We start from the raw sequence: 15626 nt of genomic DNA on the forward strand, positions 1-15626 counted from the left end.
TCTGGAAACACTTTAAGCAAAACTCTGTTTACAAAAGTAACCTCATGTACAGAAAACCCCTTGCCTGCCATATCTGAACAAAGAGCTTCCCCTCTATACATTTATCTCAATGTCTGTCTCTCTGCCTGTCTGTAGATGTCCGCTTGTCTCACTGTCCCGTGTGTGTGTGTGTGTGTGTGTGTGTGTGTGTGTGTGTGTGTGTGTGTGTGTGTGTGTGTGTGTGTGTGTGTGTGTGTGTGTGTGTGTGTGTGTGTGTGTGTGTGTGTTCTCTTTGTCCTTATTCCTCCCATGCTGCAGCTCCACCTTTCTCTTTCTGTCTCGTGACCCTCCTTTTATTCTGGCCTTGAAATCCTCGGATATGCAGTACTGATTACTGGAACTCAGAGCTGATTTTATACCTTTGTCCACTCCCTGAAGGACAATTATAGGATGACCTCCCAGAGCTGGGTTTGACCAGGACAGGACATTCGTTTTGTGTGTGTGTGTGTGTGTTTGTGAGTGTCCATATGTCCTCTCTGCTCTCTGCAAAGTAGAAATCTCCTTGATGCAGAAACCAAGTTTCGAAAAAGCCATATAGTAAGATTCTCAAGCGTATGTGTGCGTGCATACACCTGGCCCTTACCCTTAACTTTTCCATCCAAGCCACATATCTGCTGTGATCACATCTTTCTCCTCCATCTGATTTACGATTAGCCAATTTCAGGAACACTAATACGAGGGAGGGTCTAGATAAGACGAGGTGTAACCCTTTGAGGGAGTTGGTCATTTCTGAGCATTTGTGACTCTCCTAGAAAGCAATGAGTCAACCAACCTGCTTTGGGGTAGGATATTCTAGCACCCCAAATTATACAATGACCGACATATTCTAGATTGAGCTAGACCGTACTTTCCATAAACACATCCATACTTTTAACACACACACACATATATACATATTGAGATAGGTTTAACAGTTAAGAATTGGCCACAGATATTACCCATTCTCAGGAATACAGCATAAACCAACACTCCTCACACTGACTCACACATATTGTCACATTCTAAGGCCTTGCATTTAACTTACAATCACTAGCACATACACTTGTACACTACTCTAGAGGGAGAACCTGTACCCCTAAAGGCCGCAGTCTAGTTCCACTTGTGAAAACACAAAGGTTTCCCCCTCTGTGTATGTCTTCTGTTATAACCTGGCAGCATTGTAATGTAATCAAGTCAAACGGGTCCTAATGTTGACTTAAAATTGCATACACAAACTTGCAGATATGCAGCTCATAATGGAAGGGTCATCTAAGTGTGTGTGTGTGTGTGTGAGAGAGAGAGTTTGTGTTTGAGAGAGAGAGAGAGAGTGTGTGTGTGGGTGGGTGGATGTACATGTGTACAAAAGAACACTGATTTCAGTATTCACTTCATATTTGTAACATACTGTAAATGTTATTTGGACTATTTATTGATAACCATTGAAGGTGTTTCTGTTTTAAGTTTTTGTTTGTTTTAATTTAATATAAAAGGCCTCTAAAACATACATCCCTGCTGTTTTAAAGATCTCAGTTTGTAAAATTGTTTTTACTCGTGCTTATAAATAGACACTCAAAAACAAAACCTCAAGTCCTTTGTTTTCTTTTGCATGGTCAACAAAGACTGCTTTGAACACACTTATTTACAGTTATTACAGTTATTTTGTATAGTTATTATAAGCATAAGTGTGAGCGATATAGCTCATATTTAACATCAACTCATGTTATATATCAACATGTGTTGAAATTATTGCGAAAGCATTCCAGTGAAATCTAAAGTTAAGGGAATAGTAATAAAAGAAACCCATCAAAGAATCAAGACCTCTTGACTGTCGCAGACCACTGAGGAACCGAGGTAAGTTCTTCTAAATGCTAAATTTAAATCAAACAACAAACTGCCAACTTCACTTCTTTTTCAGGTACAATTATTTTCAGGTGTGTATAGATCATGTTATGATTTGATTAGTGAAGAACATGAAATCTCTGTATATGCACATACTGATTCAGATGTTTTAAAGGCCAAACTTTCTTGCTAGGCCTACCCACTTACCAGAAAAGTGCATACATGTAAGCAGCTCTTCAAAAGTATTTTTGAATGAATGGAGAGGCTAATCCTGTCGGTGCGCACGTGTCTCATCTGTAAATTAACAAAGTAAAGGGTAGCCGCAGCCTGGCCTGCCATTTCAGTGATTTTGTATAGAAAAGGGTCATGAATGTCCTTTCTAGAATGACGCCAGAGGACCCTATCGCCCTCGTCTCTTTCAGAGTAAACTGTTGCTCCACCCCCGGCGCCTTTGTGCATTGAGGATTGGACAAAACGAATGTCGTCGACGTTGCTGTTGTTCCGGGTGTGCGTGCGCGAGCGTGGTATTTCCGGTAGGGAAGAGACCGATGTAAACCCAAGCGTGTCATCTTTTGAGGTACAGATTTGGTGTCTAATACCTGTAGGTTATGTTTTAATCAAAACAGAACTAATGCTCTGTGCCATAGGAAAAGAAACTCGAACAGTTCTCGATGAGAATTGTTCGCTTGGACATCAAATAGCCGTGAAGTCATTCAGACGTCCCTTTGACAATCGGGATTACTTGTCTGTTGTCATCACATTACTAGAGCTATTCGCATTTATTAACTTTGTGAGAGGATTATGGAAGATATTTACACTTGGGGCATCTTGCTTGACCACGACTATTGCCAATCCACGAACTTCCACAAATTGTTTATTGTTGCTGGCTGCATATCTATGTTGTTTGTCTGGGGTTGGCATGTCTGCCATTTACACACGTTATATTTTGAACAGAACCACATTTGATATCTGATATCTGATATTTGATATCTGTGATGATAATTACTATTAGTCAATGGATCATTGCAAACCAGCATTTTAATGTCAACAATTACTAGATTGTGAAATTGTAGTTTGCCATTCCAGCACCATGTCTGCATTTTGGCTGATCATATAGGTTGATGTCAGACAACCAGGCTACAATTTGCATGTGACGGATGGTGGTCGATGTACTTGATCTCTATACTGTGTGTGTGTGTGTGTGTGTGTGTGTGTGTGTGTGTGTGTGTGTGTGTGTGTGTGTGTGTGTGGCGCGCGCGCAGGTCCAGTGTGTTCACCTGAGCAGGCATATGGAGCGTGTTGCCAGTGGACTGGGACCCTTGGTTCTGGGTAGCGTTGGGCTGATGGTGATGTACTATGTGATGCAGAGACTCCGCGTCAAAAACAGAGTTCAGGGTAGTGTGGTCGTCATCACTGGAGCAAGTTCTGGACTAGGAAAAGGTGAATGAAGATAATTATGTAATAATCATAACAAAAGTAGATTCTACCTATGTGGGGGGATGTTACATTTTAAAGACTAAAGAATGTGAATATGAAATGATTTTATCAGAGTGTGCACGGATCTTCCATGCTGCTGGGGCACGTCTCATTTTATGTGGAAGGAACCCAGCGAGACTTCATGAGCTTGCTGAAGAACTTGGAGAGACGACAGATGGCAAAAAACAGGTGGGCATACACACATAAATTCATACACACACTTGTACACTCCAACAGAACTTGTCAGTTTCCAAAATGATGCTGAGTGGCACCTCTGCTGTCCATCCAGACATATGCTCCCCGCATTGTCACCTTTGACCTCTCCAACACGGAGAGAGTTGCTGTGGCAGGAGAGGAGATTCTGAAGTGCTACGGTCACGTGGACGTCCTCATCAACAATGCTGGTATCAGTTACCGTGGCAGCATTGTAGACACCCATGTCTCTGTTCAGCGGGAAGTCATGGAGACCAATTACTTTGGCCCAGTTGCTCTTACTCAGGGTGAGTGATTATGAGAGAGAGAGAGAGAGACTGAATGCTGTTTGTCTTTTAGCTTTCTCATTTGTCACTGTCTGCTATATTCCCGTTTAGCCATTTTGCCCTCCATGGTTCAGAGGTGCAGTGGACACGTTGTCGCTATCAGCAGCATCCAGGGGAGGATCGCCATTCCTTACAGATCTGCCTGTGAGTAATGACTCCACCAGACCTCAGCCATAGGACCTAACCTCCCTAAAGTCATGCCTCGTCACTAGCCTATCTATTTAAGGCTCGACCTGGGTTTGAACAGCATAGCTCTCTGACTAACCTTTTTGTTCACACCATTCTTATGATGTGGCGTTCTCAGTATTGCCATGAGCATTCAGGTTTTTTGTCCTCGTTGACACAGATGCTGCATCCAAACATGCCACACAGGCATACTTTGACTGCCTCAGGGCGGAGGTGGAGAGATTCGGACTGCAGGTGACCGTGATCAGCCCCGGATACATCAAAACCAACCTGTCAGTCAATGCAGTGACTGGAGATGGATCAAAATATGGAGGTGAGAGAGGAGAGAGAATTTGCACGTTTGGATGGGGAGAGTGAGGGGATAGTCTTGGGAGTAAGTTTGGGGTGGACTGAAAGGGGCATGTTTTTAGGCAACCCCTAAACATACATCCATAGGGAAATTAATTGAAACAAAACATGAAAGAAGGAATCTATATCAATGTCTCTGTGTGTGTGTGTTCGTCGCATGTCTGGCAAACCATTCATGCAATAGACTTTGTGGGTAATGCTGAGGATCCATTTGAGTCCAGTATAGTTGTTTCGATGTGAAATGTTAGACATCATTAAAAAACAACATTAAGCAGGTGTCAACCTTACCAATATGACGGCCAAATCCTGAAGAAGTGAAAAATATGTAGTGCATCTTCATGCTTCCAATATGGCGACTGACATTAGATGCACTGTGCCTAAAGGCACGTGCTGGTGCAGGCGCTGGACTAGTTATTCTAATTGCATCTGACAGCTTAAATTGCATTAGACCACGTTTATTGCATTAGATCACAATGATTACAGGGAATTAAGTCATCACTGGCTAAAAATTAGAAATATTTCATATCGTATTGTATGTGAAATTTAATGAGATTGTTATTTGGAGAAAATCACATTTTGCTTCTATCAATTGGCTAGGTGTATTTCACTGTACTTTTTTACTAAACAAATGTTTTGGTTTTTTTCCCCCTCATCTGTGACCTCAGTAATGGACAAAACAACTGCAACAGGAAGTGATCCAGTGGATGTAGCCCATAGTGTTTTGAGGGCTGTCAATCAGAGACAGAAAGATGTTCTGTTGGCTGGTCCACTGCCCTCTGTGGCTGTATACATCCGCACCCTCTGGCCCGCCCTGTTCTTCAAACTGATGGCATCCAGAGCTCGCAAAGAACAGAGGTTAAAAGAGGAGTGAAGGAGAGGACTAAAATGAAAAGGAGACACAGGAAGAGATCCAGGTGACAAAGACTAGAGATGGAAGAGGAAGGGTTTGCATTAATGACGGACGGAAGGAACGGGACATCCTGTTTGTCTTTCCTGTGCTGTGTCTGAACATGCAAAAGTGTTTGGGTCTGTGAATGTCAGTACAACTTGAAAACATGAACCATGCAGCATTAGGCCTCCAGCGTTTGAGCTGTGGGAGAAGTCCAGTGCTTTCACTTTTCCACTATGATTGCTTGGTGACTCAAGAAGATGAAGTGCTGTTGATCCCTTGTGAAAACATTCAATGTAGTGTATTAAGTTCATAAGAAAGTTATTGGATGGAATCCAACCTATGTGTGATTCAGAAAATTATGGATTGGTGTAAAATTATTCATGTTCACCACTGTTTGTTTGTTTTTTAAGCTATTTCAGCATGGGAAAATAACCGCTGCCGTTTTGGTGTGTAATGCTGGGAAATGGCTTTGAATAACTAATATTTATTTTGGAAACTCAAAACCTAGCCCTCCTGTGCAAATAAACAGGGTTTTTGAAAATACTTTTCTCATGAAATTGTACCACACTGAATTAAAAATGAATTGCAAAATGAGTGCATGAAACTTCTTGATTTTTATGTTATATGGACAACATGCATTTGAGTGCATCTAAGATGTATAATATATCTACCTCTATATAATTTCATTAGCATTAGTTTACTATTACTGGCTTAAGTAGGGGATTTGACAGAGACAGTTATTCCCCCATATGGGGCATTTTTAAGTCCCTTTATGTATGTTTACACTGTTCCATCGCTGTCAAAACATAATTCAGTCTACGTTCTAGACTAATCACTCAATAAAAACCCACTATACAGAAAAAAATAACTGTGAACAGTTTTATTTGGTTAAAAAAAAAGAGAAAAGAAATCAAACAGATTGATGACTACAGGTCCATTTAGCTTGGACTTCCAAAGCTGTCTCCTAGTTCAGCTTGTCCCACCTACCCTTCACCATTTGTGACTTCCTACATTAGACGTAACTTCTTGTGCCTATTGTCTGCTGGTAGAAAAGATATATCATTCCTGTTTAATGTGCAGCCTTTGCAAAACAGCCACACTGCAGATGCATGCAAAGCAGCCTGATCAAAAGGTCAGAAGTGTATGAACCAAAGCCAGGATACTTTCACTGCCCATCTCATTCATTCCTGCATTTTGCTCTAACTTTGTGCTAAAGCACTCATCTTCTAGCATCCTTATCCATTACTGAAATTATCTTATTCAAAATGATCTTATATTAGTTTTGCCACACTAAGACAACCCATCATAACCCTCAGTGACGTTTTATGCAACCAAATAACCATATTTTGATGGAATGTGGATGAAAAATGCTGTGGCCTTACTTCTGATGTTCAACATCAATGCGGAATCATGTATTAGGAATAAAAAAAAACTGGTGTCCTGCAGTTATACAGTGAAGGTCATGTCACTGAGATGCCTCTTCTGGTTCTAAACTACAATGCAATCTTTTGCTTAACATCGAGCTGGTAGGACAAGACGGACTGGTTTGATGAAATTACTTTTATATCTAAAAAAAAAATGTAAAAAAAAATACTCCCAGACATTTATACCTCAACACATGTATGCACACACACCAAAATGGATGAAGGACTAAGCCTGTATCAGAAAGTGAACAAATGCAAATATATGCATGTGTATGGGGTCTGTGGGTATACACATGTGGGGACAAGCTAAGGCAAATCCTCCAGGGTGGGCTTGACTGCAGTGCTACTCATTAGCTTAATAATGCAGTTTGTCCTTCGTTTAAAGTCTCTCTCTGAGGAGGACATTTTGGCCACAGGCATGAACTTGGGACTTTTCAGACCGCAACTTTTCACTTGATTTTCTCCCTCAACTGCCAATGAATCTACATCCAAGGTGGTACAACAAAGTAATGTGCTCATGTATAAAGTTGGGAAAAAGTGATTACTTTTATTCCCATGCTATTATGAGAAATGGAGCAAAAGGTAGTGCCTATTCAACAAGTGACAAAGAAACAAAAACTGTGGGGGAAAATGTGAAGCAGAAGGGGGGGGGATTAATAAACAAAAAGCAGGAGGGTGGGCGTGAGGTTTGAAATCTCCTACGGTTTAATGAAAAGCACTGAGTCAGGTTACAGTACAACTACACAGAAGTCAAAGAGTCAGAGATCAGTAATACTTCAAAACGTCAGTCCGTCTGTTCAACCAGGATGACACACACAACCAGGGTTGGCAGAACACTGCCCGCGCAACAGCATAGTGTTTGCGTGTGTGTTTGTGTGTCTATGTGTGTGTGCGTGTGTGTGTAATGTGTGTGTGCGCGCGCCGAGAGATACAGGGTCTTAAAGGAGGAGGGGGAGAGAGGGGGCAGGTGCACTGGTGATGTCACTTAGAGAGTACTGAGACGAGAGGGAGAGAGAATCCTTCTAGATTAACCTATTAACCCCCATGTTTTCTGTCCGTCCATCCATCTGGCTGGCCGTCCGTCCATCCACCAGCAGCCACGTGAGAGCCAGAGAAAGGGAAGTAGGGAGGGAGTGAAGGAGTGGGGCGGGGGGGGGAGTGAGAGAGGCTTCATGTTCCTTTTCTGTCCTCTTCTGGCTGTTGTCTGTCTCAGGTCGATCCATCAGCTCATTTGGGGATTGTAGTTGCTCTTTTGTTATTGTTTTTGCTCCACCGTTTTTGATTCTCTTTCCAGTCTTGTGTGTTGTGTATTTCCTCTTCTCCCTGCTTGTGGTGTGCAACGTAAAAGTGTAGCTTTTTTTCTTTTTTATATCTTCATGACTATGTGTGTGTGTCTGTGTGGTTATTTTGTTTTGTATTATGTTGTCTGTGTAGGTGTAGGTGTGTGTGTGTGTGTGTGTGTGATGTTTTGCTATTGTCACGCACGTGCCTACATGTGCGCTCCCCTCCCCCGTTTGCTCCGCTCATACGGCGTAGAGTTCGTAGATCTTCTTGGCGCAGTAGACGAGTGCGGCCAGTGCTATCGTGTTGTGGAGTCTCTTTCTGTGCACGTCGTCCCGCCGCACCAGCACCACCGGCGAGGAGGAGGTGAGCGTGTGCAGCGGCAGCCGGGAGAGTTTCTGACTGTCGTACTCCACCTGGTACTTGCAGCACGGGTCAAACTGCCAGGAGATGCCATAGAGCGCGGCGCAGGCCAGGCTCAAGGCACCCGCGGGCAGCGCCACGTACCTTGAGTACTCGGGGGGCAGTGCCAGCGGCGTCAGGAGGCACGCCGTGCCCGACAACACCGCCGTCTTGTGCAGGCAGTTGCCCACAGCGACCCAGCGTGCCGTCTCGTCGCCAATGCGCGTGGGCTCGATCACGATGTAGCGGTACTGCGCCTCCAGCGCCTGCTCCAGCTCATACTCAAACTGCTCCTGAGCATTCTCGCCGTTGTAGATCTCATGCACGATGTAGCACTCCGTGGCCGCCATCACTGCCCTGTGAACACAGGAGGCAAATGGGGTAGGGGCAGGGGAGGGGAAAACATAAATGGGAATGAGTGGGGAGTTTCACTTTTTAAGGGCTTGAACATCAAATCCCCTCCTCTCATACAGTCAGTATATTTTTTACTCCAAAGACAGACCTCTGTAGGATGAGATCAATTCAGACCCCAACGGTCCAGCTGCAGTCATAACTTTCAACGTTGTCTCCAAATGTAGGCATTTAAATTTCTGCATATGTCGACTTGAGTGGGCAACAGTAGACAAGCTATTCTCTCTCGTATGGCACCTATATGTTCATCCCCCTTCAAAATATTTTTTACAAATTTAGCGGCCTTTACCAGACCATTAGTCTTATCAAGCACAGAAAAAAATCCCAACCAAGGTAATAAGATGTATGAAAAAATTAAGCACATTCGCTACTACGTAAAAACAACGTTAGATACAAATATGTCACTAGTCAAGCTCAAGTCGTAAAAACTTTAACGTTACCATAACGGAGGTCTGAAGGCTAACTAAGTTAGATGAAAGCTCGCTAAAATTTCCCTACCAACAGTTGGGTCGACACCGATTACCATCAACAATTTTGAGTAGTACAGTAAATCACACATACATTGCCACCAGATAACACGGTTCATATATGTATTTTTTATTTAGAATGTCGTGAAAGCTTTCCTTTAACATTATGCTAACTCGCTGACCTGCCATATAAGTTAGCTAGCTAACGAGCTAATGCAAATGGACAGTTTGTGCGGTAACTGCCTAGATAGCAAATGCTAGATTCTTTGGCAGCTCGTGGGATCGCGTGTCTATTTTTTAAGGAATACATGTGCACTAGTTTAATACGATCTACTGGCTAGATTGGATAGTGCATTCATCAGCCATTCTATCAAACATTTCGAGTGGCAAGTTAACTGATGATTAGTTAGCAAGTTCTGAGCAAAACTAGGCTATGTAAGCTAATCATAACATTAGCTAAATGAGTTCAAAACAGGCAATGGTTTGCCTGATATGACAACTGTGTTTCAGATTCTGAATGGCTTGGGCACTTAAATCTGCGAACAGTTAGTATTTCTTACTATTTCAAAAGTGACTATTTAAGGGATAAAATCTTCGGCGCTGATTTGCGTAAATGTTTTAGCATTACTGACCTCTCCCTGTTGACTGGGACACCGCGCCTCCTTCCCAACGACGCCATCTTGCAGAATCACCACACTGCTGGTGATGTCATAAGAACGAAACAGCACCATGGGAAATGTAGTATTAGGGACGATGATGTCCTACATATGATGCACAGCGAATACTACATTTCCTACTGTGCCTGGAGCACGTTACTCTAGAAAATATATTTCAATATGCCCATTTCAATCTTATTTTTTTTGTCCAGCTGTTATTGTTTACGGTACTAAAAGTTGGTTTAACAACATCTATGTTTCATGAAAGTCTTGGACAAACAAGCGGCCAAACGTTATGCGTTTTGTAACAATATTGATGGCCAATCGAACGCAAGGACAACACTATGGCGCTCTCTGTAGGACAAACCATTCCCAAAATTGTGCGAACGTTGCATAAAAGGCCCACCACAGACACTATTTTCCTGTTGCAATTCCCTTAAGTCTTTTGAGGGACAGCGCGTTCGTCTATTAATAACACACGTGTATATAAACATTGCATGGATAGCCCACTACAATCCATACTTACCCATAATGTGCGTCTTTCTACGCTTCGGCAGTGCGGTCCGTCTGTACCGCGCGAGGGTGGCTCTGAAGAGTAGGAACAGCAGTCTTATAATAACCAAATCTTCGTAACACGTGCGAGCGTTTGCAGTCTGCCCGTAGTGACAGATTGCATAACACAGGCCTGGGCTATATAGCAGAAATCTGCAGCAATACACGATCAAATAAGGGATTGCAGTCAATATGCAATAAAAAATATTATTTGTGGAGAATTTATAATTAAGAAGGTAGCATTTTCCCCCTCGATCTACGATGGGCTATTCGTGTCAGACTCAAAACTTAAGAGCGAAAAAATAGACCATCTTCTTGTTTCTCAATTTGACTCTTTTTAAGAAAAAACAACATGGGGACATGTTTCTGTCTACGTTATCAGTACAGTTCTTCTACCAGACTTTGGAATTCACCACATTAAACTATACTGTGGAGGAAATAATAATAATAAAATAATAATAAACATTAAATAATTATGGACATAAAACATATTTAGAGACGTCTTCATCTTAACAGTCTTCACAATTGAAAGTATAGAAAATCACACACAAACTTGTACATATATATTTATTTATTTTTTTAAAAAGTACATAAAGGTTAAACATTAAGAATTTCAAGCAGTTTATGCCCCATCACTGACGGTTATACCTTCCTAGGACACAAAGATGCTGTCAGATGATGGCAGCTGTTTTGTAATGCACCTCACCATCACATTGTATTGTCTCATGAGTAAACACCAGACATATCCTGCTCATGCCCCTCTGGATTCACCAGAGTGACTGTCAATGACCTCTAGTCTGTTTCTGTCAGAGTTCCACTACAGGAAAAGAACAGTGAAATGAACATAGAAATAATTCATGACTGCATTCACATTCTTTCCAACATACCATAGCACACACATGATCTTGTACAACAGACAAACACATGCACATTAGGTGTCAACCTATTATAGAGAAGATGTACACACACTCAAAAGTCAGAGGCACACTTGCTTTAGAACTCTCAAATGAAATGTCCCCTAGCACACACACAAAACTAAGCATCATCACTCATTCATACGTAACACATCATACAAACAAACACACACCTGACACACTCACAGTTACTTTTGGTAGACACACGCACACACATTGTCTCTCTCACACCTAAACTTACTCATAGTAATAGCAGAAACAAACCTGAAACCACATGCACTGAAAGCAATTTGACATTATAAACGTCAGTCCTGAAGATTCATGTCCTGAAGTAGACAGTGTGGATTGTCATAGGAGTCATGGCTAAGACTCTCCAAAGGCTCTGATGGTGTCAGTGGACATCATCCAGATAGATTCTACTGACTACACGCAGTAAAGTCATCATGTGATGAAAACAGTACAAAAACAGCTGCCCATGTTCAGAGCATAGGGCATTTTGTATGTGGTTTCTCAAATTAAACGTGTGTTTGTGCTGCTGTGGTCCATCCGGCACCACTGCATAAAGATAAAATATTTGGGGCCTTCAAACCTCTCTTGCTCCCCGTTGGTAATTATAGGCAGTTGTTAACGCCTGCCAATGTGTAACATAATATTATGAACTAGCAGAATCCATGATAGTGTAACTCAAGGCTACATGTCATTCAAGACCTGATCGTGTTCTGTCTTTCCATCAATCCATAACAGTCATCTCGTATGTGACAGACATGATAGCAGGCCCCTCCATGTGTGCTGAGGGGGTCCTCTACCTCGTTATATCCTGAGAGACAGAAGGTAGAAGAGGCTGGTGGAGTCCCCCAGTGGGTTTCTTTCTGTTTTTTTGTTTTGTAATTGGTGCTAACTCCACCATCCTGTGCGCATCCTTCCTGTCCTCCATGGCTGTAAAGCGCTCCACAGTAACGCAGAGAGTAAGGTTCTTAATGAACGCTCGCCATTTCCTCGTGTGGAGGGTTAGACATTCACCCTCTGGCTTGCATATCCCATCCCACCCCATTCCCAGAAAGTTGAGACGGACAAGGTGCGCCAACACTCACACCAACTTCCACCCCGGCCCCCTCCCCACCAACCCCCTTTCTTTGTGCCTGTTTCAGTGGATGATGTGCTCCAGGTATTGAGGGTGGGGGTTCTCTTTCACATACTTCTGGATGTACCAGCAGGTAAGGTGGGCCTTCAAGTCTTCCTCCACCACAAAGTCCATTGCTGCCTGCAAAGCAAAGCAGAGACTAAGAAACATTCCCAAAGGTCACCCACTGACAGGGCATTTAGAACAACTAACTGGTCTGACCTCCCTTGGATTCTCACAAACATCCTTGAAAGCCACTCCGAAAATGGTCCTGTTTGATGTTTCTTTTTTTTGCAAAAAACTAAAATTTTTGTCTACACAGGGGAAAACATACAAAATGCACAATCCTGATACTAACACATATTCTGCTCTGAAGTTCAAGCATAAAATCTGTTTTAACACAGATATTTCCACTTCGGGATTTGGTAAACACGGCATCAATTATAATGAGATTGGGAGCTGATGGTGTATAAATGGCGAGCATATACAGACATGGATTGATCTGGGTTAAGCTCCTACTTAGGCTGACTACATGTTTCAATGACCATAGTGTCACACCACATAAACCTATTCTGCACACTGACTGTGACTAGCAAACAGAGGGCCACAATGCAACATGGAAGGTGTTCAATCAGGGAATCATTGGCTTTACTTCACTGTCTATGAGTTTGATGAATTATCTAAAAGTACTTTTAAAATGTTTCTGTGCATTAAGTCAAAGAAGTCCTGAAATCCATTATAATCCCTTACCTCAATACTGCAAGACTTCATGTATGATTGAAATACACTTCCAATCGTCCAATGCGCTCATATATCCTCCATTATTTTGGCTTGATGAATATGATTTCCCAACACTGCACACAGGACCACTGAACTACGTGTTTTTGTTGTAGGCTGGGCGGCAGACACTATCGAATTTATTTATTTGAATTCCTTCTCAATATGACAGATTTCTAATGTCTTTATACACTCATGACACCTAATTATCTGATTAGTGGATTGAGCCATTAGATGACGACATTACCACAGACATACAGTTAAGTGAGCTATTTAGTTTAGTTTAAGTGACTTTTGGAGAATGCTCTTTATACTCCACCTTTGCCAGATGTTTGGCAATACCTCTTCCTCTGAATGCATCAGGAACCTCAGTGTGTTGCAGGTCCACAGTCTTTTTCCCCACATACTCATACAGCAGAACAGCTCGATCATGGGAGCCTAGAACACAAATTGTCATGTTAGAACACAGTCAGCATAGTACTTATTAATGGAAAATTGATATGTGCCATTCACCACAGGTGTTACATGACATTTCAAAATACACCTCAGTGAGAGAAAGTGAGAAGAAGAGAGGATTAAAGCATGCAATAATTTCGATATCAGTTCATGTCAATGATGTACACAGTTGCTTTATATAAAATTCAACTGTGCCCATTCATAGTATGATAGATAGAAAGATTCATAGTAAACGTGGGGTATCAAGACTCCTTGCAATACGCTGTCTGAACAATTTTTCCAACTAGATATGAACTGAACTCAAACGTCAGCAATTGGGGTAACCTTAGACAAGTTCCATACCAAACAGTTTTTGCTATGTGATGAGGTTCCACAAACAGATCAACTGAACCACTTCAAACTTTAAAATGCATGTCTGCTGTTCGCTTTGGATGCAATATCACTCGCATACACTGAACAAAAGCATAACTACATAGACCGCGCTTTAGGGAATAACCATGATGATCCAAAGTGATCATCAATTCCTGTGGACAAATCAGGAAGTAAGTGTGTTACTGAGAAACTGCTAGCCAGCTAACGAACTTGCTAGCATTTTGGCTGAGCGAGCGACACAGCATTCCAGTTCCATTTTTGGCAACTTATTTGCACAGTAAGTTTACTACAAAAACAAAAGAAGTCGTACAAGTCCCTGATTTTAACAGAAGGTTACTGAAAAGCACGAAAAATCTCCCAGCCTTCAATGACACGAACTACAGCCGTCGGAGACGACTTGTCTTGCTGCATGGCTAGCTCTCAAGCATTAATTAGCTCGCTAGCTAGCTAGCCAGCTGTCTTGATCAAGTAACAGTCATTTCTAGCGAGGTATCCGAAAGTACTATTTGAATACCAAAGAGTTGTCTGACTATATCAACAACTGTAAAACACAAGAACACAAATATATGTTTTGTTTAACACGTCATTCACGTTGATTAAGAAAACACAAGGTAAGTAATACGGGAGGTCGCATCTGGGACAGCCTATCAATGCCACCACCATCTCCACAAAATTTACCGTTTAGTCTGATAGTGAACTGGCGTCGTTTTTTATCGTGTTCAACCCGAAGTGGAGTGCTGATTTCATTGACGTTCATTTGCGCGGCTTGTGCCATTATCGCCTACGTTTAACTGCCAAAATACCCTCTGTATCACAGCCCTACTTCAAATTTCAATACGTGTGGATTCATACTCTCGATAGCAGAGAGGACGCGAACGAACATCAAGCAAAACACTCCATCCAAGGAAATCAGCTGTAAGGTCACATGACACATCTAGACCAATAATCATCAAGAGGAAAATGTTTTGATATTGTGCATATCCTGAGACAGTGGAAGGATTGCCTGGTTGGTTGTCATAGTCTATGGTTGGTTGTTGTACTTGTAAAGAAGGAAATTAGGGGTTCCAGATGACATTTATTTTAAACATGTCTTGACACATTGATAACCACTGTGTAAGGTGAGGAATAAAAGACAGACACAACTGTGTAGCTAGGCTACTATGCAGTAGGCTCACTGTTGTAGGCATTGCTTTATTCAAGTGTGCAGCAACACATAGGCCTATTACATGTGGCATTAGTCTACTTTTATGATGAATACATGTTGAGGTAGATACAAATGTTGTAGAGACAGAGACATGTTATGACAGGGACATGCTGCTTCGCCTCTTCATTTAACAACATCATGTAAATGTTTAGGAAATAACGAGACCATTAAACAATACAGTTTTTCCATGCACAAAATTTGACAGGTCTGGAGGTCATTTTCTACTTCTATGGAGCCATAGGCCTACATTAATTTGAGCTGAATTAATTGTGGAATTGTTTTTCTGACATTT

At 42.0% G+C, this 15626-nt stretch overlaps 3 protein-coding genes across 7 annotated transcripts; 1 reads left to right on the top strand and 2 right to left on the bottom strand.

The window, feature by feature from the left end:
• The first annotated feature begins 2320 nt into the window (after positions 1-2320).
• dhrs7b (dehydrogenase/reductase (SDR family) member 7B) lies at positions 2321-6143 on the top strand. 2 transcript variants are annotated; one of them, XM_062531681.1, is made up of 7 exons: positions 2321-2434; positions 3120-3297; positions 3407-3522; positions 3623-3833; positions 3924-4016; positions 4219-4371; positions 5072-6143. In XM_062531681.1, the coding sequence occupies exons 1-7, from the start codon at positions 2336-2338 to the stop codon at positions 5275-5277; spliced, it is 1056 nt and encodes a 351-aa protein (XP_062387665.1). In that variant the 5' UTR covers positions 2321-2335; the 3' UTR covers positions 5278-6143. The 2 variants fall into 2 exon arrangements, with proteins under 2 accessions (XP_062387665.1, XP_062387664.1); XM_062531680.1 differs by having other exon boundaries at positions 2327-2458.
• A 1261-nt stretch (positions 6144-7404) lies between these two features.
• On the bottom strand, positions 7405-10594 carry tmem11 (transmembrane protein 11). Of its 3 annotated transcripts, none has more exons than XM_062531683.1 (3): positions 10466-10547; positions 9916-9982; positions 7405-8762 (listed from the first exon to the last, which is right to left on the bottom strand). In XM_062531683.1, exons 2-3 carry the CDS (start codon positions 9960-9962, stop codon positions 8246-8248), a joined length of 564 nt encoding a protein of 187 aa, XP_062387667.1. In that variant the 5' UTR covers positions 9963-9982; positions 10466-10547; the 3' UTR covers positions 7405-8245. The 3 variants fall into 3 exon arrangements, with proteins under 3 accessions (XP_062387667.1, XP_062387668.1, XP_062387669.1); XM_062531684.1 differs by having other exon boundaries at positions 9916-9979; positions 10466-10483; XM_062531685.1 differs by lacking the exon at positions 9916-9982 and having other exon boundaries at positions 10466-10594.
• Positions 10595-11050: 456 nt separating this feature from the next.
• natd1 (protein NATD1) lies at positions 11051-15017 on the bottom strand. Of its 2 annotated transcripts, none has more exons than XM_062531688.1 (3): positions 14809-15017; positions 13645-13740; positions 11051-12666 (listed from the first exon to the last, which is right to left on the bottom strand). In XM_062531688.1, exons 1-3 carry the CDS (start codon positions 14903-14905, stop codon positions 12422-12424), a joined length of 438 nt encoding a protein of 145 aa, XP_062387672.1. In that variant the 5' UTR covers positions 14906-15017; the 3' UTR covers positions 11051-12421. The 2 variants fall into 2 exon arrangements, with proteins under 2 accessions (XP_062387672.1, XP_062387673.1); XM_062531689.1 differs by having other exon boundaries at positions 13622-13740.
• Between the last annotated feature and the right edge of the window lie 609 nt (positions 15018-15626).

Source organism: Sardina pilchardus, chromosome 3 (assembly GCF_963854185.1).
Source record: "Sardina pilchardus chromosome 3, fSarPil1.1, whole genome shotgun sequence".
In the NCBI taxonomy this organism is placed as follows: Eukaryota; Metazoa; Chordata; class Actinopteri; order Clupeiformes; family Clupeidae; genus Sardina; species Sardina pilchardus.